General features: G+C 40.2%; 1 protein-coding gene across 1 annotated transcript in view; it reads left to right on the top strand.

Moving 5' to 3' along the window:
- Positions 1-27,058, top strand: part of WDFY4 (WDFY family member 4) — a 4,454,583-nt gene that overhangs the window by 2,867,786 nt on the left and 1,559,739 nt on the right. Inside the window, exon 41 of the mRNA XM_044055648.1 lies at positions 6,908-7,056. Within this exon, the coding sequence (XP_043911583.1) occupies positions 6,908-7,056 (149 nt within the window). The remainder of the gene's footprint in view (positions 1-6,907; positions 7,057-27,058) is intronic.

Here is a 27,058-nt window from a genome sequence, read left to right as displayed (position 1 = left end):
ATGAAGGAACGAGTTCCTATAGCATTCTTTTCTATATAGATGTGTAGTAAAGGTTCCATTAATGCTTCTCTCTATAGTGATATCCAGGAAATCAATACTATGCCTTGAATATTTAGAAATAAACTTCAGGAAATGAGTAGTCCCTTGTAGATATTGTATAAATCCAAAGAGGTCTTCCTCATCCCCATTCCATAGCAAATACACATCATTTACAAAGCAATTGTAGAAACTAATCTTACCAAGAAATTCATGTCCCTCCAGAACAAACTTATCTTCCCAATAGGCCAATACCATATTGGCGTAGCTGTTGGCACAAGATGTGCCCATAGCTACGCCAGAAGTTTGGACATATTTGCCATCGAAAATAAATACCTTATTTTCGAGAATGGTCTCAATAAGTAGACCAATAAAGTCTATAACTTTGCCATCATAACTACTGTGTAGAGATAAATATCTACTTACATAATCAACTCCTATCCCATTAGGTATAACCGTAAATAGGGATTGAATGTCTAAGGTTATCATCATAACCTCGGGGGGTATAATGTTATGCTCAACAAAGGAATAAAGATTCTGTAGAAAATTTCTAGAATCACGTAAAACCACATTCGATTTATCCAAGATAGGTCTCAATTGCTTCTCTACAAAAATAGAACCGGGTTCCGTCACCCATCTGGCTCCTGCTACAATCGGCCTGAAAGGAGGAGTCACTGAATCCTTATGAACTTTGGGAAGACCATGAAAAGTTGGAACACATGGTGACTTAACAGTTAGATAGTCTGCTAATTCTACATTAATACATCCATTGCATACACAGTCCTGTATTATATTATGAACACTATCTATAATGTGATGTACCTCATCAGCAGTAATTCTAATATAAGTAGACTCATCACTTAACATAGTATCGATGCTATCAAAGTAAAAACTCCTTTCCATGACTACAATTGCCCCGCCTTTATCGGCAGGGTGGACAACTACACTTTCATGATTTCTAAGTCTATTTAGAGCTGTTTTCTCTTTAGCCGATAAGTGCCTATTATTATTCTCAAACATAGCTCTAATATCATCCTCACATAGCCTAGAAAAGGCTTCAACTAAAGGATGGTTCTGAGGTACAAAACTACTTGGTTTCTTGAAAGTATGTACAGAATGACTATTAGTCTCAGAAAAAATCAGCTTAAGCATTAAGTTTCTACCAAATAATTTCAAATCTAGTAAAATGTTCACTTCATCTGCCCCACCAGCAGGAATGAAAGAAAGTCCTCTCTCCAAAACTGAGAGTTCTGCTGAAGACAAAAGAGCATTTGAAAGATTATACACTAAAGACTGTTCGTATTCTGCCACATCTTTTTCAAGGTCCTGTTCCCCGCTATCTCGGGAGGTTGTTTCCTTTTCTTCCTCCCTAAAATTTGATTTGGAGATTGAACAAATTTTGTTCCTATAGGCAGGGGGTAGACAGGAAAAAATCTGTCTATCTACATTATGTTGTAGATTAGTTTCTAACATCAGTTCTGTCTTATTAAGATTGGTTTTCCCTCTTACAACTTGTTGATCAACAGACGCATCTCTCCCAGCCTTGGGAGTAGTATATACTGAAGTCATGTCTGTTATATGATCGCCATCATCATTGATGGCTATCGTTATGTTCAGTAACCACAGAAGCAGTCTTGTTAATACGAACAGAATCAGAAATAGAGTCTTTAACACAATTCTCTGACTGTCCAACTCTATCAGTTTGTCTAGGCCATGAAAAGACATTGCCCAGCTCAAAATCTTTAAGGTCCTGCTCAAGCTTCTTCCTCTTTTGAGCTAGTAACCTTTTTTTGTATAGTACTACATTGTCAATGATCTCACACAATCGTGCATCAATCAAGTCAAGTGGCCCAGTCTCATACAATTCTTGTTGCTGCTTCTGGATCGCCTCAGACAGCTCAAGCTCTAACGGCTTAAAAAACAAAACCAACAAATTAATGTACGAAAAACTTACTTCAAGATTAAACTTCTGCCATCTGGCCAAAAGTTCTGATATTGGTTACCGTAAGTAAGCATTGAACTTAGAGGTAGTAGAGCGAGACCATATTTTGGTAGAACTGTTGAAGTATCTGAAGGGAGGAATATGCCATCTGATACCCTGACTATACCTTTGCGGTATAATAGTGACACTAGGGCAATTACTGAGATTTTCAAGAAACATTGGCCCATACGCCTTACTGATGACAAAATTAAAGAAGTAGTTGGAGTAAGACCGAGGTTTAGATATAAAAATAAAAAGAATTTAAAACAAATGCTTTGTTATCCAGATAGGAACAGGGATATGGATTTGGCTCTTGCTACTATAGACACTGTCCCATGCGGTAATTGTAATTTCTGTGCCTATATTGAGACTGATAGTGTATTTAGTAGTCCTATTGATGGACGTAGGTTTAGTTTTAAAGTACACGCAGATTGTAATACTACATACGTCATTTATTTCGCACATTGCGTCGAATGTTCTCATTTTACATAGGGAAGTGCAATCGTAGATTGAGGGACAGGATAAGAGAACATAATTACTCAATAAGAATTAAATATAATAATAATGCATTGGCAAAACATGTTATGACTGAAGGAGAACATAAGTTCAAGTTTAGGGTGATAGACAGAGTACATGAGTCCTTGAGACTGGGTGATATTCACAATCACACTGAGAGGATTGGGTCACAGTGGATCCTTAGGATGCAGTCATATAAAGGGAAGGGCTTGAATAGCCATGTCCCTTTAAAACCTGCCATTAAAGCGAGGAGACTATTTAGCTAGGCTATTTTTATTGTTTTTACATATATGATGTTTGTTTTTAAGTTTGATTATTATATGTATTTATATATAGTTGTATGTGACTTATTTATAGATTTGTATTTATTTATTTTTATTTATGGGGTATGTTTTTAAGGGGCGTGATGAAAGCTCTCGTTTTGATTGGCTTATGCATAGTATTTCAGAGAGCTTAGTAGTGTCATTCATTATCTGATGAAGAAGTGTTGGGATTAAACTGGGATTAAACTGTGAAAGCGCTTATTCCTGTTACATTAAAGACTCTACGTTTGCATTTTGAACGGAGCAGCTGTCTGTTGCATTCTTTGTATGGTATCAGCTGTGTATTCCAGATATTGTATTTACTTTTTCTGGAAAAAAAAAAAGTTTCCTTGATTAATTTATGGATTTGTCCCTAATTCTGATGAGGTCTGTCCCTGATTAAGTTGAAAGCTATGATGCAACATTCTTGGGAAAAAATTAGGGACATTCATGAGATATGATTTAAATTTATTAAAATAAGATAAGTATTGCACATTAATAAAATATTTATGGCTTTAGTTCTGAAATAAATATAACTTGTCAATGTTAAATTAAATTAAGTGCTCTTTGCCAGACTAACACTTACACATACGGCTTCAGTGCTGGAGTCTTCACATTGTTTTTTGAATCTTCGAAGACTCGGTGGTAAAGGAATTGTATGTCAGTTATTTAAGAAATTAAATTAACCCGCGGTGGTGGTGCTGCGGTAGCGTTGTCGCCTCACAGTAAGACGCTGTCCGGTTCGATTCTCAGCTAGGGCGTCTTCTGCGCGGAGACATGTGTGAATGGGCGTACCTTCGTTGAATTTTGTGCGTCAGGCCTGGCAAGCCTGTACTTAAAAATCCGCTGCCAATCATTAGCGGACCGGAGTTCCGCTGTGGCGACCCCTAACTGGGAAAAGCCGAAAGACACAAATTAGATCTCTGACAGTACACTAAACATTTGTCCATAGGTACTTGAAGCCTCCCATTTACCATGGTCAAGCTTGTACCCAAAAATAGACTATTAGTCCCCCATCATTCTATAATTATGACAAAATATTATTGTTTTATGATGCACATGTGCAGTAACACAAGAAGCACTATATTTATATAACTATGTGAATGATTGCGTGATGTGGGGGTGCTACTTTATGTAAAGTGCAAATACTGTCCATACCTCTAAAACTATCAGTGACTTTCAGGGCAGTCCCCCATTTTGATTCCAGACGTAGTCCTCTCTCTCCCCCCTCGTAAAACTAGTGACTTTTGGAACAAAGGTGGTGAATTACACTTAATAATACTACAGAAAATGTATGTTACTTCACATTCTCTTATTCTGCCTATGTTTTAAGTTAACAGTACAAATATTTTAAAAGAGTCCTTGATTATTTCTGGATTTGTCCTTGATTCATTGAGAGCTGTGCTGGAAATAATTAATGATGCATCGCAACTAATTTAACAATACTTTGTAATGGTTTTGCATACAGCCTGCATTTACATATTTAAACAGACGACCATATAAGATGTATTAAAAGCTACTTCATACAAATGTGCAAAACCCATTACAGCAGCTCTTTATATCTGTTTTGCATGCAGCTACTTATCACTGTTGTTGAGAACACCTCTGTTGGCGCAGTCCAAGCAGTAGTTGTGTTGCTTGGCACTTCCCCATACTAGTTTTGTGGCCGGAGTCTTTGGTGTTTAACAGGGATATACAGCCTTTCTCTTGGCTACTGACTGGAAGACTTCTTTCCGTACAGAAGGTGGACAGAAGAAGTGTGTATTTGCCAATCTGTTGGTCCATGCAAAACCTCACATCCTGACTGTTGTGCTGTATTGAGATCAAAAGTGCTAGCAGCTCGGCTCAGCGTTTTTATAGCCCTCCGTGGTCTAAAAGCAACAAGTAACTGTCAAAGCCATCCTCTCCCTTGGACCTGTAACCCCTGCCAGCTGTACTAAGTCAAAGGTTTAAGGCAGGCAGGGGGATGCATGGGAATTTAGCCTTCCACGCTGTAGTCAAGTATTTTCTTTAAAAGTTAGGACCCATTTGGATTTTCTCAGAATTATTAATATATTAAAGCTATTTACTATTTTCTTGAAAGGAGTTAGGCTGTATAAGACTTATCAAAAAGGCTGACAAGTCGTCAATTATTGGGAGTTGCACTAAGGGAGGTGATTTGGTTACAATCAGTTAACTTGTACTTAATGAAGGGAGACTGAGCCTGTGCAAAAACTAGTTTAAGGGAGAACTAAAATCACTACCTGCGGTCAGTTACAGACTGTAAAGAACTCAACTGCATATACTCTGCCAGGAGAAAACTGCACCGCTTTTTGGCACCTTGAATTGGTAATTCAATAAAATAAAATAATTAGCAAATTACCTCAATGCAGATCACTCCCTCACACTCAAAGGACAGTTTCAGGGTCGTTTGGTATTTTTATTTTTGATTCAAACTAGATGGATCTTCTTACAAAAGGTTAACTAAACTTTTAATCAATGATACTTGACTGCTCTCAGCAACGCGCCTAAATTACAATGGAGATCCAGTTGGAGGAGGATCGTTATAAAAAAAAAATCATCTGACTACAGACTCCAGTCGCATCTCCGATGTATTAGGCGAGTTTGGTAACAGATTCTTTGATGATGATGCTCCTGAGTAAAAAAAAGTTTATAAAGGGGCTGGCACATGCCCCTGTGCCCATGCCTAAATCTGCCATTGATTAGGGAAAGTAAGGGTGTATCAGTCTCAATCATTTGTACTGGGCCCCAGGATCAAATGTGGGGCTGATCTCCTCAGTCCCAGTGTTGGTCCTGTGGTTTTCAAACTTGGCCTTGGAGAGACAGATTTAATGATTTATGGATTGGCTTTAGTCCCAAATTTAATACTGATATTGCAGACTGTGCTGCATTTGCTTCAAGCTACTGCATGTAAGAAAATAAACTTCTGGAATTCCTTTGTTTAGCTTCTTGGCTATGTGCCTTCTTTCTGATTGGGAAGAGGGCTTGGAGGTCCCCCACAGGTGCCTGTTATATCAGCTGAAATGCAGCCTTCTTCTGTAGACCCATCATCTCCATGCAAATTTATGAAGTGTAGCTGCAAAGGGAAGCTTGTGGACTTCACCCATCCTGGACTCTTCTGATTCACTGTCTTGTAAAAACACTGTTCCAGAAACTCTTGGTCTGTACCAAGAATTCACATGAATCAATTACACTTTTATAACAGTTTTCTGAATATTGTTTGTCTGGTATTTCAGATCAGCACAGGAACTAATTAATGTAGTTACAAACATTTTAAATGTAATAATGTGTCTTTTTATATGGCTGCGGGACTTTGGCCAACAGCATTAAATGGGATTAAAATATATTGTCTTATTTTTATAAAAATAACCCTGGAATGTACCTGAAAATGTCTTGGTATGTTTCAGAGTATGCAGCACCATTTCCTTTTTTATGTGCATGACTTGAATCGCTGTAGTTTTTTACTCATTTTTATGTAATATTTTTCACACTTTTGAGTACAAAGAATGTTGAGCTGCAAATGTGGCTGCATTATTAAATAGTAGAGAAAGGACAGATGTTTCTGTTTCAGTTTTGCTATGTGCAGACTAAAAAGGCAAACATTTTCAAGGAAGGGAGAAAAAAAACGTTCCTTAATGAGCAGATAAAGTTACAGTGAAGTTCTTAAGATACCAGAATAGAAACAACTGCATTCAAAACTGTGAACACTTTTCATATTTTAATAATCACAAACATAGCATTTGATGATTTTGTTGTGTTATGTGTTGGGTTTTAATTTCTGGGTACATTGCAAGGTTCTTCACTCTGCAAGGAATGAACTGTTCTGGAGGAAGGAGCTCTTGTGAAATATAGTCATTTTACAGGTAAACTTAATTGCTAGCTGATTAAAGACAAGATTGCCTTTTTGTAGATGGGTGTACAGTGTCAAATGATGTACCACTATTTTGGATAACCATATTGTCATGTATATTCATGTTTTCCTTCTCTGAAAAAGGGGCATAGTGATATCTAATGACAGATTGGATAGTCATTTAAATGTGTTACTGAAATACTTAAATTCTTACTTCTTCAGATTTCCTTGAAGTGCTCTATTGTGGTAGTTTGTGGACACATCATTTTGGAAGGAGTGTTGTTCTTTGGACACGAACACTTTTACATATGTGAAAACTATATTCTGTCTGCCACAGGAGATGTATACTGCACAGACCACCGTCCATCCAGGTATGGCATTTACTTCTGTTAAGAGGTTTGCTGCTAGACTTTCTTTTGGTCAAGCTGGTACTGTGGAAATATTATTTGAGATCAAGGTACAGTACTTACTTATATGTAATAGTAAAAGCATGTTAAAATGTCTGTAATCTGTTTACTAATTTCATCAGTCATCCTGTTTCATTGCCACTGATATTACATAAGTGGAAAATGTTGATGAATTGTTGGTTTATACCTTGCAACATCTCCTTGAAAATTTTGATAGCTCTACCATTGTATGGGTTCTCTTTCTTTGTCTTTTTTTCTAGTGTTGATACCTCATATTCTGTTTCCTGGGAACTAGAAACATCCTGGAATAAAACGACAACCCGCAGAACCAGTAGAATGGTACCGTGGCCCAGCAGACCCTGCAGTACTCCTGTAAAATGAGGAATCTGTTCTGCCTGGGGTTGAGGAATTCTGGAAGAGGAAGGAAGGGCCTTCCAGGTCATAAATTAAACCTGATGGATGATTGAGAGAACCCAAATGTCTGTGGGGATCAGCTTCCAAACCGGCACAGGAAGAAAAAGCTTGAGGGACCAGGAAATCTGGCTGAGAGGAAGGGAGAGCAGATGGTCACATGGGTGTAGGATTGTCAGGAAAGAATTCTTTCTGAGGCCTGGCTAGGCTTGTCGGAGAAAACTTGCCTAAGAGCCTTCTTACTTTTGTAAGACTGTCTAGGTAGTCTGTGCAAAAAAAGCAGTCTTACTAGGGTAATTCCTTTGAAAAGTGGGAATAGGGGAGACAAAGATCTGCTTCAAATCTTTCATGACCTTACCTTGATCCGATAAGATCTTGAAAAGATCAGCCACAGGAGTACCAAACAAATTCTGGTTATCCAAGGGAGCATGCAGACATTTCACCTTGATATCATCTGGCAAGTCTTGAAGGCAAAGCCAGGAGTAGCACCTCATCACAGAGCCAGAGGCAGCAACCATAGAAGATGCATCAGCTGCATTTGATAGAGTGATGGCAATTTAAAAAGTGGAACCTAGCAGTTAGAGTGGTGAGGCTTTACCCTCAGACTCAGGCATATCAGAAGTAAGTTTCCCGACCTGGGAAAGAAGAGACTGTTTGTACCTTGTCATATGAGTCTGGTAATTGACAGCCCTGAAGGCTAAGGTAGCAGAAGTGTATACCTTTCCTCTCCATGGCTCTACTGTCCTTATCTAAAGGAAGGACCTTGAAAGAAGGCAACAGCCTAGAATGTTTATCAGTAGAAACAGAAATCACTGCAGGATCAGAGGAAGGACATTTATAAAGAAACTTGCAGGTCTCCGGCACCTTATAGAACCTATCAGGTTTCTTAGGAGCCAGAGGCTGAGAATCTGGTGTCAGAGAAGCAGCAGAAATTATATGTAATAGAACAGCCAACAGAGGAGGGGCAGCTGAAGGTTTAGTAGAGTACAAATGTAACAGCTCATAATACCTCTTCTCAACATCAGGAACTTGGGAGCAGTCCCATTTGAAATGCTCCATCATGCACAGGACAGGTCACCAAAGGAAGCTCCTCCAGTGGAGAATCAGGACTGATCTAAAGGTGAAAGTGATTGCGACGAATAGACCAAGGATTCAAATTCAGATTCAGAATCCCCATCCAAATATTCTGGGTCACTAGCCTTCTTAGGGGTAGGGGACCAAGGAGGAGCAGGAACTGAAACCCACTGAGGAGGTTTCAGTTCCATTAAAACATTGAACAAGCCTTGAGTAAAGTCTTCCCTTTCCTTTTGTGGATCCCTTGGAGTAGACACGACATGCTTAGTTTTTTACCTTTTCTTCATAGGGATGTTTACTCTGACAAAACATGGCAGGTTCAGACCCCTGCCTAGATTCAGTCAAGGTACCCGACACCTCTTCCTGTACAAAGATTTAAGGAGTCCCCTTAGGCCCTCTCAGAAATGATCAGCCATGGTTCCCCCTCAAGGTCCACAGGAGACATTTGCCAAGGCCTCTAAGGATGTGCAAGAAGCAGGTTCTGTACTGGTCTCTGAGAAGGTCATGACAGAGGAAAGCAAAGTGAATGCTGGGCTGTTCTCTGGGTTCTTACTTACCTCAAGAGACATGTCTAGTGAAGGTTGGTTCAGCAGAAGACTCAGGCATCCACTTCTTTGCCTTCTTTTTAAGGGAATGCTGTATCGCTGGACGAGCAGATTCTGCCAAAAGCTGCGAAAAGCTTGAGACATTGGTTCTCAAGGTAAATGGAAGGGGAAGAAAAGACAACTTCACAACGTCTTGGGGAAAAAAACAGCCTGACAGATGGAACACTGCAGGTGGTCGTTGGATGCACCTAAGCAAAACATACACCTGTCGTGCAGTCTTTATGAGAAATCTGCCTCCCACACTGACATTACCCTTTTTTGGGTGACATGTAATCCCCTAAACAATATAAGGAAAAGTAAAAAGAACTCCACTGGGGTACTTATCTGAAAAAAGTAGTAAAACCAGCAAAGCAAAGGATGTTCAGTCCGACATATGCTAATGGCGTTCGGACTGACATAAATGAATTTCTGAGTTGGGAGTGTACATATGTCACCTTTATGCCCTACTCTTTTGTTGCCACATCTGGATGCGGTTATGTGATTTTGCGAAAAGCTTCAGGGTGTTCTTTACTAATACCCATTTTGATGGTTCCACATTTTTTGGACCTAAGGTTAAAGACACTCTTATCAGGAGTGAGCAAGATAGTAAGACTCTGTCTGCTGTAGGAATCCATTTCTCCACCCCACAAAAATCCAATTCCAAGAAGCAAAGGGGAGGTAAGAAAATGTGGTTCAGGGAATTGCAGGGTTTTCACCATGAAACTCCTGGGGATAGACCCTCTCCATGCAGAAAAGGAGGCAACTCAAATTGACATTGCCTCAGATGCAGATCACAGAATCAGGGTTTCTGTGGTCCCTTCACTGTGAAGCCCTGCCAGTGCCTGTGAAGGATTACTTGACTGCTGCAGTCTGGAGGCAGTTGGGAGGTGGGTGGGGGATGGTACTTAACCTTACACCAACAATCCTGGTGAATCATTACTTTAGATTCATGGGTGTTGAAGATAATAACCAGAGGCTGTACCATAATACCCTTTTTGTATCCTCAAAAAAAAAAAAAAAAAGATTCCCGGTACTCCACCCAGTCAGTTGTAATCTGGAGCAACAGAAGTTTCAAAGTTGCTAGAAAAAAAAAGAGTTATCCAGTAGGTCCCTCCATTCCAGTTAGAATCTGGAGTCTCTTCCAGGTTCTTTTTAGTTCCAATAAAGGCAGGGGACCTCAAACCAATATTGGACCTCAGCCACCTTAATCAATTTGTCAAACAAAGTTCAGAATGGTCACAGTACAGTCCATACTACCTCCATTAAGGAAGGATGATTGGATGTGCTCTGTAGATCGCCAGGACGCCTGCTACTATTTAAAGATTCAAAGGCAGTCCAGGAAATTTCTCCATTTCCAGCTGGGAGCCAGTCGTTACCATTCAGAACACTGCCATTCATTCTCACCAAGATTATGTCAATGGTATCAGCTCATGTACGACTTCAGGGAATTCAAGTCTTTTCATATCTAGGCAATTGGCTTCTAACTGCTATGTCTAGGGATCTACTGCATCAGCATCAACCATTCCTACTCTATCTTGCAGATCAGTTAGGGATACCTATCAATCATGCAAAGAGCTAACTGCCCCCTACTCAACACATAGAATTCATAGAATGTCAGATCCATACAGTTCAAAAAATTGTCAAACTTCCAACAGTGAGAGTGCTGTCATTAAGACTGCTGGCATCTCTGGTAATTTAACATCCCCATCCACAAGAAAGATTGATTCTTTGTTTGTTAGGTCTGATGGCCTCTACCATCACTTTAGTCCCATTGGTGAGATACCACATACAGAGTGTTACAATAGACTGTTTCGATCCAGTGGTCACAGTGTTTTCACCCCCTCAATGCATGAATCCATGTCACTCAAGTATGCAGAAACCATGTAACATGGTGATTAACCTCTCCAGTAGTTGCAGAAGGGACACCTTTCTCTCCGCTGATGCCACAAGCCACCGTACACATGGATGCTTCCCTTCTAGATTGGGGAAGGGGCATTTCCAGGGTATGACAGTTCAAAGTAAGTAATTGGTCACCTATAAAGTCCAAATTTCACATCAATGTCATGGAGATGAGCATGGTCCTTCTAAGGTTGCACTCTTTCCAGGTCCATCTACCCAAGGGTGTAATTCCATCCAAATGGACAATATGTCAGTGGTATGGTACATCAGCAAACAAGGGAGTACACGAGCGTATCCACTCTGCCGGAAGAGTGTGTTGAGTTTGACAGTTGCTGATGTCTTCCCATCACTTTCTGATAACAATGCACATTCCCAGGATGTTGAATATACTAGCAGATAAATTGAGCAGGTCTGTCTTTTTGCCTCACAAGTCGTCTGTCAGACAATGGCAATGGAGATTTTCAGTCACTGGGGCCAACTTTGCTGGGAACTGTTTGCTCTTAGGTGAACAACAAGTGCAGCAATTACTTTTCCCTCATCCATCCACAGGGACAGTCACTAAGAGATACTCTAGTCTATACTTGTCCCCTGCATCTCCTCTTTGCATTCCCACCAATACCTGTCTTTACAAAATTCATACAGAAAACCTGAGGTGCAAACTAAGGTGATCCTCATTTCCCTATTCTGGTCCCAGCAGCTTTGATTACCTTTCCTTTGGCCTCATTTGGATTCTGGATCTCTCATCTGGGATACCTCTACTGGATCTACAAGCCCTAAAGTTAACCACATAGTTTCTCCAATTTTAACAACAGCCAGAGATGGCAGACTGTCTTCTGCAGTTTACACAAATTCTTCTTCTCAAAAACAGTTAATTTTAAAGACTTAGAAAAATAAATGGAAAAGATTTTCTACTTGGGCATCATCAAAGGGACTGGATCCCTTTTCTTTCCCTCTCCCATTGATAATGTTATTTCTCTCAGAACTTTTTATCAAGGGTCTAGTTTTCTACCATCAAAGTTCAAATGGCTGCCATTTTAAAATTTCACATATGCCATTATGACACTTTCATTGCTTCTCTTAGAATATCTAAAGCTTTCCTCAAAGGAGCTTTTTTCCTGATGCCTGTAGTTCAAGACCCAGGATCCATTGTGAGATGTCAAAAGTTTACTTCAGTCATTGACTCAAAAACCCTTTGAGTTTGCGTTAGCAGCATTGGCTGATCTTAGGTACCTTTCTTGGAAGACTGTTTTCCTAATTGCCAATTACATCTGCTAAATGAATTTCTGAATTACAAGCGCTGTCATAAAAGATACCTTATATCACTTAGAGATCAGATTCTACTTACACCGTACCAAAAATATTAGAAAATAAGATAGACTATATGTCTCTTTCTCCAAAGCAAAACTAGGAAATCGTATCTAAAGTTACAATTTCTAGGTGTCTGTTATAGGATCATAGGAAGTTACTAGGCTGTTGACCCTGAGAATCTTACAAGACTAGCCAAGAATTTAGCCCATGTTCCAAGAAGTCAGCACCCTCTGCCCCTGTCCAGCAGGGACACAGGTGGAATCCCAGGGGTATATTTTCTGTTCCCCATCCAGTTATCCAGGTTGCGCTTAAAAAGGGTCACTGAGATATTCTGTTTGGTGTGGAGAGGGAGTCTGTTCCACAAAAGGAGGAGTCTCAGGGACACAAATCTGTCCCACCAATAAGTCCTATTGATGTCACAGACCACGTTGAGGTTGCAGTTAAGGGTTACTCGAGTGGAGCTTGACCTGTGGATATGCAGCAGTCGCATCAAGGCGGGGTCTGAGATTGCTTTGTATGCCAGACAGAGGTCACTTCTGAGGCGTCTGTAGGAAACTGAGTAGAGGGACAGGGCCTTTAGCCTGTCTGTATAGGGTAAATGCATGAGTCCCTGGATTCTCCTGGTGAGAAACCTCTGTGGTCTTTCCAGCTGCTACATGTGCTTTGTTAGGTACATGCTGAAAGGGGCATTGCACTCAATAATGGGTCTTGTAAGGGAAGAATACAGGGATGTTATGACCACCTTGTCCTTGGATGAGATACCCTAACTAATGAGGTGGGCCATGTAGAAAGTTTTCTTTACAACAGAGGCAGTATGGTTGTCAAAAGTCAGTTTGCTATCAACCTGGGTGCCCAAGTCCCTCATGACTGATTGTATGCTTAGGACCTTATTATCAATGTGATGATTTGTGGAGATGTCACTCTCCCCAAAGGGGATGATGATGCATTTTTTTGGCATTCAGTTTGAGACCATGCTTCTGGCACCAGTCATTTGTTTGGGTGAGACCTTCTTGGAGGATGTCCACATCACTAGGGGAATTGATGACAGCACCCAGCTTGCAGTCATCTGCAAATGTGGTCAGCCATAACCCACTGGTTTTGGCCTACACCTCAGAAAAGTATATCCCAAACAGCAGATGCCCCAAGACCGATCCTTGCGGTACACCACTCATTGCAGGTCTACTGCTCTAGATAGCTTCCCCTATTTTGAATAGGTGGGTTTTTATCAGTGGGCCAGTTTACTACCCATGTAGTAACATATGGATTGATGCCTAGTTGAGAGAGTTTATCTATTTTACCTGAGTGGGGAATAGTATTGAAGGCCTTGGCCAAGTCACGGTAGGCGGTGTGCAGCATCTTCCCTTCATCCATAGCCTTGGTGACTGTCTGAAAGAAGTCAACCAAATTTAACAAGCATGACCTCCCCTTGACAAAACCAAATTGTGTGGGATTGAGTGTCTGGAGGTTGCCAGTGTCCTAGTTAATGAGGTCCATGATAATCCGCTCCATGGTCTTGCAGATCAGGCTAGTTAGACTGATGAGTCTATAATTTCCTGGATTGGCGGACACTCCACCTTTGTGCAAAGGGATGACAGTGGCCGTCCTCTAGTTGGTTGAGGTGAAGCCAGTACTCAGTCTTTGGTTGAATAGGGTGCCTAATGGTGCTGCATGTTCCCGTCTGAGTTCATGTAGGATGCAGACTGGGATGTTATTGGGTTCTGTGGAGGCTGTATTTTTTACCTTTAGGAGGGCATTGATGACTTGCTCCCTAGAGATAAGGGAGGTGGGCAGGTACTGGTGATGTCCTGTTAACTGATGGGGGGGACAGAGGGGTGAAGTTTTCACTGAACCTGTCTAACAGCAGGTTGGTTATATCTACAGCATTTGTGTTTGTGGTGTCCTTGACCACCAGTTCTGAGCAGATCTGGGTGCTTCCCTTGAGATTGTAGACATATGTGAAGAAGGCCTTATGATTGTCTTTAGTAGATGCGGTCAGTTTGGACTCGAAGTTTGCTTTTGGAGGATTTCACTAGTGGTTTTATTTGCTTGTTCGGGCTAAGGAGGATTGCTTCCAATTAAGCAGCTGCTCCTTCTTGGCCCTGGACAGCAATATTTTTCCTTTTGTTATAGAGTTTATTTATTGCAGATGTCCACCAGACTGGTTTACTCTTCCTCGAGGAGGAGGATTTTGCCTTGTCAGGTATTCCTGATTCCTTTCAGCTATATAAATGCTCATATAGTGCTTTGGTGTAGGTTTGGACATTGGTGCCAGTTCCTGTCAAGGGGGAGGGGGCTGTAAAGTTGTTTATACGTTCCTTCAGGAGGTTGTAATCAGCTTTGGAGAAGTTTTTTGTTTGACCCTAGCTGGGGGGGGGTGACTTCGAAAGTGACTGTCAGACTGTATTTCTTTTGTATATAAAAGATGAGGTTTGTCTTGGCATTAAAAGCTAATAGCCCATTCCACTAGAGCAATTGCTATCTTGATAGCATTCATGATAAGAGTTCCTTCCCATTGATGACATTTGTGCAGCAGCAACTTGGTCAACAATTCATGCACTTATATATTATTATAAATTGGATGTACGGTCTAGAGCTTGTACATCTTTTAGCTCGATCATTCTCAGGAATGTCCTTCCTTGATACTACTCAGGTCTCTTTAGGCAGCTTGAGAATCTGCCCTAAATGTTGACCTAGACAAAAATAGAAAACATAAAATAAGAAAGTTATGTATTTACCATAATGCTAGATCCATGTTGTTTCATTTTCGTTCAGTTCAACATCCCTCCCTCCTTCCTCCTTACAAATTGCCATCTGTAAACTTCTGGTGTTTTGATAGGCTTCGACCAAGACTTTGTGAGCGGTAGGTCACATTACTAAGCTTGGCTTACTTAATAAGCTGTTATTTTAGTCCATATTAGCTATGTTCTTATCAAGATGTTTTTTGCTTTATGGTTAGTAACAGTCAGCAAACTCAGTCTGATTTAATTTCGGTAGAGGAAGGGAACTGTGGGTAGGAGAAGAGTCAGAGTCTCTCATCCAAATCTCTGGACTGAAGTCAGATCTGATTGGATCTGACAACCCAAAGGTTGAAATGGATGAAAATGAGGCAGCATGTCTCTGTTGTTATGGTAAGTACATAACATTTGTTTGTACTTATTTTAAGTACTGTTCAAGTCCCTACTTGCGTGGCAGTGTTCAGACAGCTGCAGCCACCACTGTATTTCCTCATGACAGGTAAGTCAGTATCATCTGCTAATTTTCACCTCCCCCCCAACCAATCTATTCTGTTGCCTATGCCATTTCATAAACTGGGTTGTCTTGGTCATAATTAAGGCTTTTATTTCTCTAGGCAATAGAGAAATAAATAGTTGCAGGTTACCATGTGACTTTTTTTTTATATCAGGAACAATAAAGCCTATCTTTTTCTTACTTCTCAAAATGAGGAATTTAGTGCAAAAACACAGGTAGCATAATGCTGAACAATGAATGAATGAATGGATCAGATTCTGATGAAGTTTCTTTAATATAAGAGATGAAAGCGCTTAATCATTAAATGTTGAACTTTTTGGGGCATGAAGTTTCTTTAATATAAGAGATGAAAGTGCTTAATCAATAAATGTTGAACTTTTCGGGAGTGTGGACTTGGCCCATTCATTTATTTGTTGCCTATATTTTTACCACAAGGGACTTTTTTTTACCTTTTGTCTGCTGACCCTCAGGATGGAAGAATTCCACCATAGCACCCTGAGCCAACAACCTAAGATGCTGGTTCTCTAGGTCTGTGAACAAAGAGGAGAGGTGACTATATAGGGTCTTAGGCACAAATGCCTGGCAGATAGTACACTATGTATGATTGGGGGAAGCACAAAAAAGACACTGGTCATGATGGTCTTTATGGGGAATCTGCCTCCCACACTGACATTTTTCTTTTCTAGATGACACAAATGCAGTAGCAAATGATAAGTTAATGGAAGAGAAGAAACCCCAATGGAGCACTTATGTAAAAATGGCTTGGTAACCAGCACAGCAGAAGGGTGTTCAGACCGATGTTCAATAATGGTGTTTGGATTGGTGCAAAGAAGATGTGGGTGTTTCTGCCCATATGCCACCTTTATGCCCTATGTCTTGCATGGGTAGCAGATGTGTGATGTACAGCACATAAAAGAGATGAATGCTTTGGTGTCCTGGCTGGGCATTAGGCTGTCCTTAGCAGGAGATCCCTTAGGTGAAGAATACTGCAACAGTGAAGAGAAGAACCTCTACTGTTATTGTAAGATCTTACGCAACTGTACTTTTTGCATATCACAGAATTTTTCAGTATCTTTTGAAAGTCAGAAAAGCATGCTTAGTATGCTAGCTCTTAACAATATTTGAATAATTAGCTTTGAATGTGCCAGTGTTTAAGCTTCTCCTTTATTTTTTTCTTACCTTTTTTGTTTCTTTCTTCATCTTTCTCTTTTTTTTCAGTCTGTTGTCTTAACTTGCGTCTAACTATGTAACTGCTAACCAATTTCTCTTGCTTTCCTTTTCCTTCTAAACTCCCTCATTTTATTATGGTTAGGTATTACATTGAAGGAAGATATTATGTACAGTAAATAAGTATAATTAGCATTTTTTAACTTGCAGCACACAGTGAAGCTTAAAACAGCACAACTGTAGATGAAGTAAGCAGTGACAAACCTGTGAAGTTTGGCTAAAAGGTCTGTAAAGTAATATGATTGCTCTTAGATTTTTCATTTTTGAACAGCTAGTGCTAAGTAGAGGACAACTTTATTGGAATAAATTTATGCAGTGTAGGAACTGGGATGTGGTTAGATAAGGATGCCATGTAGTGAATGCATGCCTGTTTAGGGTTATTGTAGAAAGATAATGTGACTTTAGGTAAGGATTAGAGAGTGCTTATTGTATGTGCATCCTTAATATTTGATGGACTAGAAGATAATGATACATGAGAATGATATTAGATAGTTTTAGAAGAATGGATTTTTGATTTGGAAGTATGAAAGAAGTTGAAGTAGAGGAAGGCAGGATGGTAGGTAGGTAGAAACAGAGTTTGAGTAGGAACAGTCAGTTGAACAAAATATATGTGGCTGAATGATTTGAAGTTCTTATTCTATGGACATGCTTAGTGCCTGATGGATTGGAAGGAGGTGTTACATGAAAATGGTTAGGAACAGTCATTTAAGGGAAAGTTTTTTACCCATTTTTCAGTGTCTGCCAACAATAACCAAATTAGAATTTCTTTCATGTGGTAATAAGTATTGGTAAAATCATTACCTTATATTCATTTAATGAGGCCGGATAGGCTATGTTCTGAAAAATAAAGGTTTTGAACATTAATTTCACACTGTATATAGAACATTATTTCTGAGAAATTTTAGCCAACAGTTAATAGTGAAAGCTATAGAAAAGCTCATTGGTAGGATGACTGGCACTAATGAGACTTATAGGTACTGCTGTTGTGAGGAGAGTTTTGTTTCACGTTAAAGACTGGCATAAATCATGTGATGAACAATGAGGGACACCTACCTGCTTGTGAATTTATTTACACCTATCTTTCTAGTGGGGTGAGTACAATGTTACACAAACACTGGGCCATTAATTCTACAGACAAATATTTACAGGCATTATTTCCAACTAAATCAGGATTTCCTACAGGAAGGACTTTAGTGTACAATATAAATCAGCATTTTATGTTAGCAAAGATGAATGTGGAAAACAATATTTGCAAAAAGTGTACAGTATGTAGACCTAGGATGCAAGTATAAGACTACTCCATTGGAGAATGCTAATTTCATTGGAGACAAAAAGTAAACAGTATGTATGTACACCGTCAGTGTGTAGGCGAGACAAAAAGTCAACAGTATCTGTGCATACCTTCAGTATATAGGTGAGACAAGCAGATCTGTAAAAATCATAAACTAACTTATTTCTGTTGCCTAATATTGACATTATTTTGAAAAAAATGTTTAAAAACATTACCCCACTTCCAGATTATCAATAATAAAAATAATGTGGTAATCCAAAAAGGAACTTTCAGATATGCCTATTTGTAGTACCTAAAATGAACAACATTTACGAATAAAGTTACTGGATACCTAGAAATATATAGTGGCAGTGGCAGTTACTTATAGAAGACACTTAAAACAATTGTTGAGTAACATTGCATAAAGTACAGTTTTGTACCTATCATAAATGTAGATGTTCGAGTGTTCACACTGCTGCAGTCATTACACTTGGGTTATCCTGCCGTCAGGTGGTCCCGCAGTCGGCTATCCTGCCATCAGGCGGTCCTGCAGTCAGCCAGAGTTCCAAAGTCTTGGTCCGGCGTCGGTTGCTGTCGCTTCTTCCCTGACGTCAGTGCACCAGGGATATATAAGATACATCCGATGCCATTTTCTTCAGTTTTTCTTGCTCCCAAGTAGGTAGGCAATACATATTGCTATTAAAACATATATATAAAATAAAAACAATACCTGTAGTTACAAGCAAATACACCACAAAGGTTGTATAGGATAGAAAGGTATAGATAAGTCCAGGTAGGACAGAGGGGATGGAGGGAAGGTAACCTGGACTGCAGCAGTGTGAACACTCGAACATCTACATTTATGGTAGGTACAAAACTGTACTATGTTCATCGTGTTGCACTGCTGCAGTCATTACACTTTGGTAGAATCCCAAAGCTAAGGTTGGGTGGCTGGTCTATAAAGAGTTAGGATTGGCTATGAGGCCCTGCAGAACTGCAGTGGCAAATCCTGCTCTGGATTTAGAGTAAAGAGGCAAGTGGTAATGCTTGGTAAAGGTGTGCACTGAACTACAAGTTGCAGCCTCCAAAATTTCCTTGGTTGGTACTCCTCTGAAAAAGGCTGTTGAAGTGGCTGTTGCTCTGGTAGAATGTGGCCTAATGTTATTAGGGACTGATTTTCCATGCTGTGTGTAGCAGTAACAAATACAGTGTCCTATCCATTTGGAGATAGTCTGCTTTGAGATAGCCTTGCCCTGTGATCCTGCAGCATATGCTGCAAACAGTTGCTCAGTTTTCCTGAAAGCTTTTGTTTTGTCCAAGTAGAAGTGTAGCTGCCTGTGTATGTCCAAAGAGTGCACAAGTTTCTCCCCTTTATTCTGGGGGTTTGGATAAAAAGTTGTCAAATGGATGGTTTGATTAAGAGCCACACTAGATACCACCTTTGGCATAAAGGTAGGGTTTGTCCTTAAACCCTGTCCTGATGAAAAATTATAAAAGGTTCTACTGCCATTAATGCCTGTAGCTCTGAGACTCTTCGTGCTGAAGTTACTGCCAGGAGCAGAGCTGTTTTCCATGATAAAAATTTTAGATCGGCTGTATTGGCTGGCTCAAAAGGTGGCAGGGTCAGTTTTTCCAAAACAAAATTGAGGTCCCAAGTTGGTGTTGGTGCTCTCCGGGGCAGTCTTATGTTTTTAGCCCCTCTGAGGTACTGCTTTAGTAAGGGATGAGAGAATAAAGGAGGATCCGTGTTGTAATGTGCTGAAATGGCAGAGGCGTGGATCTTAATTGATGAGAAGGATAGGCCTTTGTCCAGCATTTCAGTTAAGTATTGTAAAATCTGAGGAATGTTTGGGACAAGAGGGTCAAGGCTTTGAGCCTGGTTCCAGGCGCAGAATCTCTTCCATTTTTTTGAGTAAGATTTCCTGGTGCTAGGCATCCTGGCCTCCAAAATGACAACCATAACAGCTTTAGAGAGAGGTGTTGCCTGTTTGACTAATGAATCTGCCACGCAGCCACGTTTAGGGTTTTGAGCTGACAGTGTAGGATCTGATTGTTTTGTTGAGTCAGAAGGTGTGAAATTTGAGGCAAAATCCGTGGTGGGCCTTGAGCTAAGTTCTTTAAGATTGGGTACCAGTGCCGGCGTGGCCAGTCTGGAGCAATCAGGATAATCTGTGTTTTTTCTTGTCTGGCATTTAGGAGTACCTTTGAAAGGAGAGGCAGTGGTGGGAAGGCATAAACCTTTAGGCTTTTCCAGCTGAACGAGAGAGCATCCACTTTCCATGCTTGTGTGTGGTAAGTCTTTGTGCAGAATTTTTGTAGTTGGCAATTCAGTGGGGAGGCCAAAAGATCTATGTCTGGGCATCCCCATTTTTCCATTACCATGTTGAAGATTTGTGGATTCAATTTCCATTCGTGGAGGTCCATGATATTTCTGCTTAGATCGTCTGCCAGAGTATTTTTCTTTCCTGGCAGGAATTGTGCTTGCAGATGAACTTGATAAGTTAGAGCTGTGTTACACAAGGTCATGGCTTGCCTGCATAGGGGATAAGAATGAGTGCCCCCTTGCTTGTTTATGTACCACATTACTGTGGTGTTGTCTGTCTTTAATAATAATTGTCCTGGATGCTGAAGGTCCTTGAAAGCTGTTTGAACAGGGCATTTTGAACAGCCAACATCTCTTTTTGATTGTTGTGAAGATGCATTTGGTCTGTGGTCCACATGCCGTGAATATATTTTCCTGCCATGTGTGCTCCCCAGGCGTAATCCGAAGCATCTGTTGTTAGTGTCTGCCTGGCTGTGGGTAGAGTGAAAGGCTGACCCTTGTTGAGGTGACATGCCTGTGCCCACCATCGAAACTCCTGTTGTAGGCAGGGAATTATTGGTATTAATGCTTCTAAACTGTGAGAGTGTCGAGTCCAAACACTTTTTAGGTACCATTGTAATTTCCGCATATGCAGTCTGGCATATGGAATTAGTAGTATGCAGGATGCCATGAATCCCAGGGCCTGCAGAATTTTTCTTGCAGGGAGATGGGACTTTTTTGCCAGTAATTGAAAATATTGAGTCAGTTGTCCTTGTTTGTCTGGCGTGAAATAAGTCATCTGGGCCGTTGTATTTAAGCTGGCACCCAGGAATATTATCTGTTGTGAGGGCACTAGTTTTAACTTCTTTTCGTTTAATGTGTACCCTAGAGAAATTAGCAACCTTTTTACAAATGCCAGATGCTTTAGAAGAAAGTCCTTTGTCTCTGCTTGAATGAGGCAGTCGTCCAGGTATGGATATATTTGAATTCCTTTTTGTCTGCAAAATGCAATTACTGATGCCAGGCACTTTGTAAAGACCCTGGGCGCAGTAGATAAGCCAAAGGGCAGTGCAGAGAATTGGTAGTGCATTGTACCAGCTTTGAATCTGAGGTATCTTCTGCAATTGTGTCTGACAGGGACATGCAGGTATGCCTCTTTGAGGTCCAGAGTAACAAGCCAAGCCTTCTTGCCCAGCATGGGAAGAAGCTGCTGTAGTGTCAACATTTTGAATTTCGGAACATCCAGGTAAGTATTTAGAGTTGAAAGGTCTAGTATGGGTCTCGTGGCTTTGTCTTTTCTGGGGACCAGGAAGAGTCTTGAGTAAAATCCTTGTCCTTGTTCCTGCTGTGGTACTTTTTGAATAGCTCTCATGTCCATGAGGGCTGAAATTTGTTTTTGAGCCTCTGCCCATTGATTTTGTGGCAGGTTTGGCATTCCTTTTAGCCTTGGTAAAGTGTGAAAGTGGAACCTGTAACCTTGAGACACAATATTCAGAACCCATTTTTCTTGGGTGATTGCCAATTTTGAGAAAAAAGTGCTAGTTTTCCCCCTAAGGGGGCTGCCAAAGGGGAAGTGCTTGGCATACGAAGGAGGAAGTCATTGGGACTGTTTCCTGTATGGTTGAGACTTGTCCTCATCTCCTTTTGGGGTTGAGGTACCCCACTGTCGTTTTCTGTTAGAGCCTTGGGGTTGAGATCTGCTTCTTTGGCATCTGCATCTGCCTCTCTGTGGCCTGTCTGACACTGGAAAGGACCAATTCTTTGTAGGCCAATTTCTGCTAAATCGAGGTGGCTGTACCTGTAAGAAATATTTGACTGTTTGCATAGATTTAGCTTTATCTTCCATTTTCTTTAACACCTCTTCTGCCTTAACACCAAACAAGGTATCATGCTGTAAAGGAGCATCCAATAATTTTGCCTTAACATGATCAGGTAAACTCTGTTCTTTTAACCAAGCATGTCTTCGAATCACAGAACCTGTAACTGCGGCTCTACAAAAGGCCTCTAAAGAATCAAAACCACATTGCAGAGTATGGTTTCCCACCTCTTCAACTGCATGCAATAAATCCTGCATTTCTTTGTAGTTAGGAGCTTCTGAGCTTGCAAGCATTTTCTGGTTTAACTGAGCCATTAAATATTGTTGGTACTTAAGCATGTGAAACTGGCAATTTAAAACCCTTACTGCTAAAGTTGCAGAAGTGTAAACTTTCTTCCCCCATCTATCCAGTGCTGTAGAATCTCTGTCAGAGGGGACTGGATTTTTTGCAATGGAAGCCTAAACCCCTTTGGGACCCTGGGAAATAGTTTCTGGATCAGCAGAAGGGTTTTATAAAGAAACTTGTGAGAGTCAGGGACTCTATAATACCTGTCTGGGTTGGCTGGTGCAGGGGGCAAAGAATCAGGAGATAAGCTGGATTCAGAGAACACATGATCCACAATATCTAACACAGGCGGAATAGCCAGGGGCCTGTGCTGAGGCAATAAAAGGAAGTCCCTGGGCCTTTTCTTGGATTCTGAATAATCCTGACTTTCCCAATGGAAATGCTCCCTCATGGTATGTAAAGTTTCCCCAAAAGAATAATCCTCAGGAGGAGAGGCTGAAGGGATAGATTCTTCAGCATCAGAGTCCTCATAGGGGGGTAGAGAGTATCCCTGGTCTGAAGAGGAATCAGAGGAAATGGAAACCTGATCAGAGGAATCATAGTCTGTATCCTGCCTAGGCCTTTTCTCAGGAGGGGGATGAGAACCCCTGATTAGAGTAATGAGGTCTTCAGCCATTTTAAGCATCTGTTTCTTAGGCATGGAGGACTGTCCAGGAGAATGCTGTACTTGCTTCTTTGTCTTTAATGGTGTTTTTGTCTTGGCTGTTGCTTTAATGGTAAGTTGTGAAGGTCTGAAAACACCCTCAGAAGCCGATGCCTGCTCAGCGGCTCTGGACCCATCTGAGGGATTAGTTTCCATAGGCCCAATACTTTGAGTTTCCAGAAGCCTAGTTGTCTCCATGTGGGAGTCGGAGGCGGCCTGTGGCTCTGAGGTAGCGGGTGTCAGGGGCTGCGAAAGCACCTCACTGAGAACCGGCGAACCGGCGACTGGCCTAGAAGAGGCTTCGTCGTCGGTTTTGGACCTCGGATGCCTGTCTTTATCCTTGTCTTTGCATTTTATCAGAATTGCGGTCGTCAGTTGATCCGACGGCATAGTATAATTGAACCTTCGGCCAAAGTAGTGCAAAGCAAAATGAAAACGTCATTTGTTAAATCTAGCACAAAACCGACAACTAGTGACGTCGTGATCAGGGCCTAGGCATGGAATACAGTAAGAGTGGAAGTCCTTATGAGGTATTTGCTTCCCACAAGAAATACAATTATTAACTTTTTCTGACATCGGTCTAAGGCAAGACAAAAGTTTCCCCAATGGGGTACTTAGCTTTATTGAAGACTTTGGATCTGAAATTCGGCTTCGAAAATCTCAGGAGTCGGCCGACCGGCACTTGCGAACTGCTTTTGCTTCGGGCACCGTGCGGCAAGAAAGACTGAGGAAAATGGCATCGGATGCATCTTATATACCCCTGGCGCACTGACATCAGGAACGAAGCGACAGCAACTGATGCCGGACCAAGACTTTGGAACTCTGGCCGACTGTGGGACCGCCTGACGGCAGGATAGCCGACTGCGGGACCGCCTGACGGCAGGGTAACCCAAGTGTAATGACTGCAGCAGTGTAACACGATGAACATCACAGTGTATAGCACACTGTTAAACCAGATATGCTGATAGTTGCAAATTAAGTAACATAATAACGTCAATAAAATATACCAGCATTTCTCAAGAGAGTCTGCAAAAAATACAGTCCTAATGCAGCAGTAATGAACTTTCATTTAATGTCAGTAAATATGGCATCATAAAGCTTGAGGAAAAAGTACATAAGTAAAGATAACAGTATAAGACATAAAAAATGGCACCATTATTAAAGATCTGTAGAAAGTAGTAGTCAACAATTTATATTCTGACCAGTGGTATCTACCAAAGTCTTTTTTGGTAGCACATCTTGTTATAGGGGGTATATCTTATCACATCAGGGGGATTATAATACCACTTTGTGCCTCACCAATCAGACCAGTTATTGAATATAATGCTGCATTTTGCCGTCTTTGAACAAGTCATCTGAAAGTAATCAAAAAGGTAAAATGGCTCCTGACTTGAAAGATTGATGGGAATGGAAAACCTGGACTATGATGCCAAAAGGCTGTGTGAACTATTATTATATTCTCTTTTTACATAGTATTAACATGTGACCTCTGTCTGCTTTTTAAGACAATGTGAGATCCAGTTCTATTTGAAAGTCTGTGTCTAGAACACACTGCCAGGGAAGTTAAAATCAAATCAGGGAACCTAATGCTATAAATAAATAAATATCAATAATAATAACAATAATAAAAAACATGTATACTATTCAGTGCCTTCCGTGATTATGGAAATAACTTTCCCTTATAATCAGAAAGTCAGTTTTTATCTTCCTTCAAACATACCTCTCAACCTCTTAGAGCCAGAAATCTGGACAAAGCCATGAATAAACGTGGGACAAAGGCCCAAAAATAGGGGCAACTTTTAAATATTGCTCTTACAACTTAGAAAGTTGATAGACAAACAGGTTTTGCATTAGCATGAATTTTCTGAAGTGTATGAAGTCTGAAACTCAAATGTCTGTCATTATTTTCTAACTACAGTCTCTAATGATTTGCCACTAATGTGCAAGAAAACCACAGTATTATGAAAAAAGGACCAAACATATGAGGCAAAAATCTGGAGGTTCTGTGAAAATCTGTGCAGTTGAGAGGTATGCCTTCAAATCTCTCCTTAGTATGTGTATAGAAAGTGAAACATATTGACATAGCATTATGACTATCAAACTTCTTAAAGTCCAGTAGTCATAAGCTTGACCTAAATATATGGATATGAATGAAGGTTATAATATTAGCATGCAGATGAATGTGAATGAGGGATTTAAATTAATGCATTGGAGTGTGGAAAGAAGTTGAGACAGTGTGGAAGGGGGTATGGGATTTAACAGTGTTGAGCTACTCAGATGATGTGAAGATTGGTAGGCCAAAGAACAGAAAGAAGGTTAGTAACTGCAGGAGACCATTATTATTGTTATATTATTTTTCTTGCCTCCATCCTGCCTACCCTGTCCATCATTCATCTTGCATACCTTTTATACAAATATAACCATATATTAATACTACATTTGCTAATAATTTGCTGTGCTCATGTTGACCAGCTACCTAATACTTAGGTGGATGATATTTTTGTTTACTAATATTTCTGTCCATAGCAGCATGTATTTGCTCTTGCATATTTACAGAATGTGAGAGGAATTTAATATGTGCCTCTCATACTGATGTGCTATATAATTTTTCTTGTCATGAATTCAGCTTGTATTTATCTGTTGTAATAATGCAACCAGTTCTGTAATTGTGCTTAATTCCACATGTGTAAACATGTCATTGGAATAGTATGTTTTACTGTATGTGTTATTAATCTTGTGTAGAGAGTTTATCCCTATGTCTCCACTGAAAGTGAACTCTTTCAAATTGAGCATGCTTTCTTAAATATAATTTAATAAATATATATACTTTTGCTGGGAGTCTATTCATTAGTAATGTAAATATGTTGGCATAGCATGTACAGTGGTGCAACATTTCTTCTAGCTCTGTTGACATTGTTTTTGTGATAATATTGTAGTTGAATGGTACTGATTATGGATTCTGTACCCACTGTTCATAGATAATAACGAGGCATATAGTGCAGGAGACCATTAATGAGCCTTAAATTCCCAGTTGCTCCAAAGCACTGTCTGGTGAAGTGACCTGCTCCAGTAAACAAATGAAGGCTTGAAAATCAAGCCCTGTACCACAGAAATTAGCTTGTTAACAACCCAAAGCATTAATACACTGCATCAACTGCTAGACTTGTTAATAAATCTTTACTTACTCATATATCAAGATTTTACTGTAGGTGAGCAAACTCATGCCCACTAGTAGATCCTAAAAAAATATTTCCCCCATTAATTATGTTAAAAAATTTATGATGGTGTCTGACCAGACTGTCATGAGCCCTCGCTGCCTTTGATGCTACCAATCATTATGCTGTATTTTCCTCACCATGTTTTTAAGACACTTTTAATGGATATACTATCATTTATCCCTGGGGGTGTGACATCTAGCAGTTCTTGATAAACTCATTCCCTATACTCGAAAGTGGCTCCCAAGGGACCTCCTCTAATGTTAACTGGTCCCTTTAATAAAATAAAAATATATATATTTTTAAATTAGTACAAGGATTTGTGCATCTGTAAAAGGCATTTTTTTATTTTTATATCATTTATATATATATATATATATATATATATATATATATATATATATATATATAAACTGTCTTCCATTTTACCCACATAAAACAGCATTGCATGTGAGACAGCTTGCAAGATAAACTGTTCCACCTGTTTTACAGTCTATTTTCCACTACAAGGAATTTTGTCTTTTTTTTTTTGAGCTGGATGTGGCAGAGTTAAAGATGTTAAGATTTGCACTGGGTGTGATGAGGGTGGACAGGATTAGGAATAGGTATATTAGAGGGTCAG

This window comes from Protopterus annectens, chromosome 14.part0, assembly GCF_019279795.1.
Source record: "Protopterus annectens isolate FY-2018-M chromosome 14.part0, PAN1.0, whole genome shotgun sequence".
Taxonomy (NCBI): domain Eukaryota; kingdom Metazoa; phylum Chordata; order Ceratodontiformes; family Protopteridae; genus Protopterus; species Protopterus annectens.
Note: the sequence above shows the minus strand (reverse complement) of the source record. Positions and strands in the feature narration are given on the sequence as shown.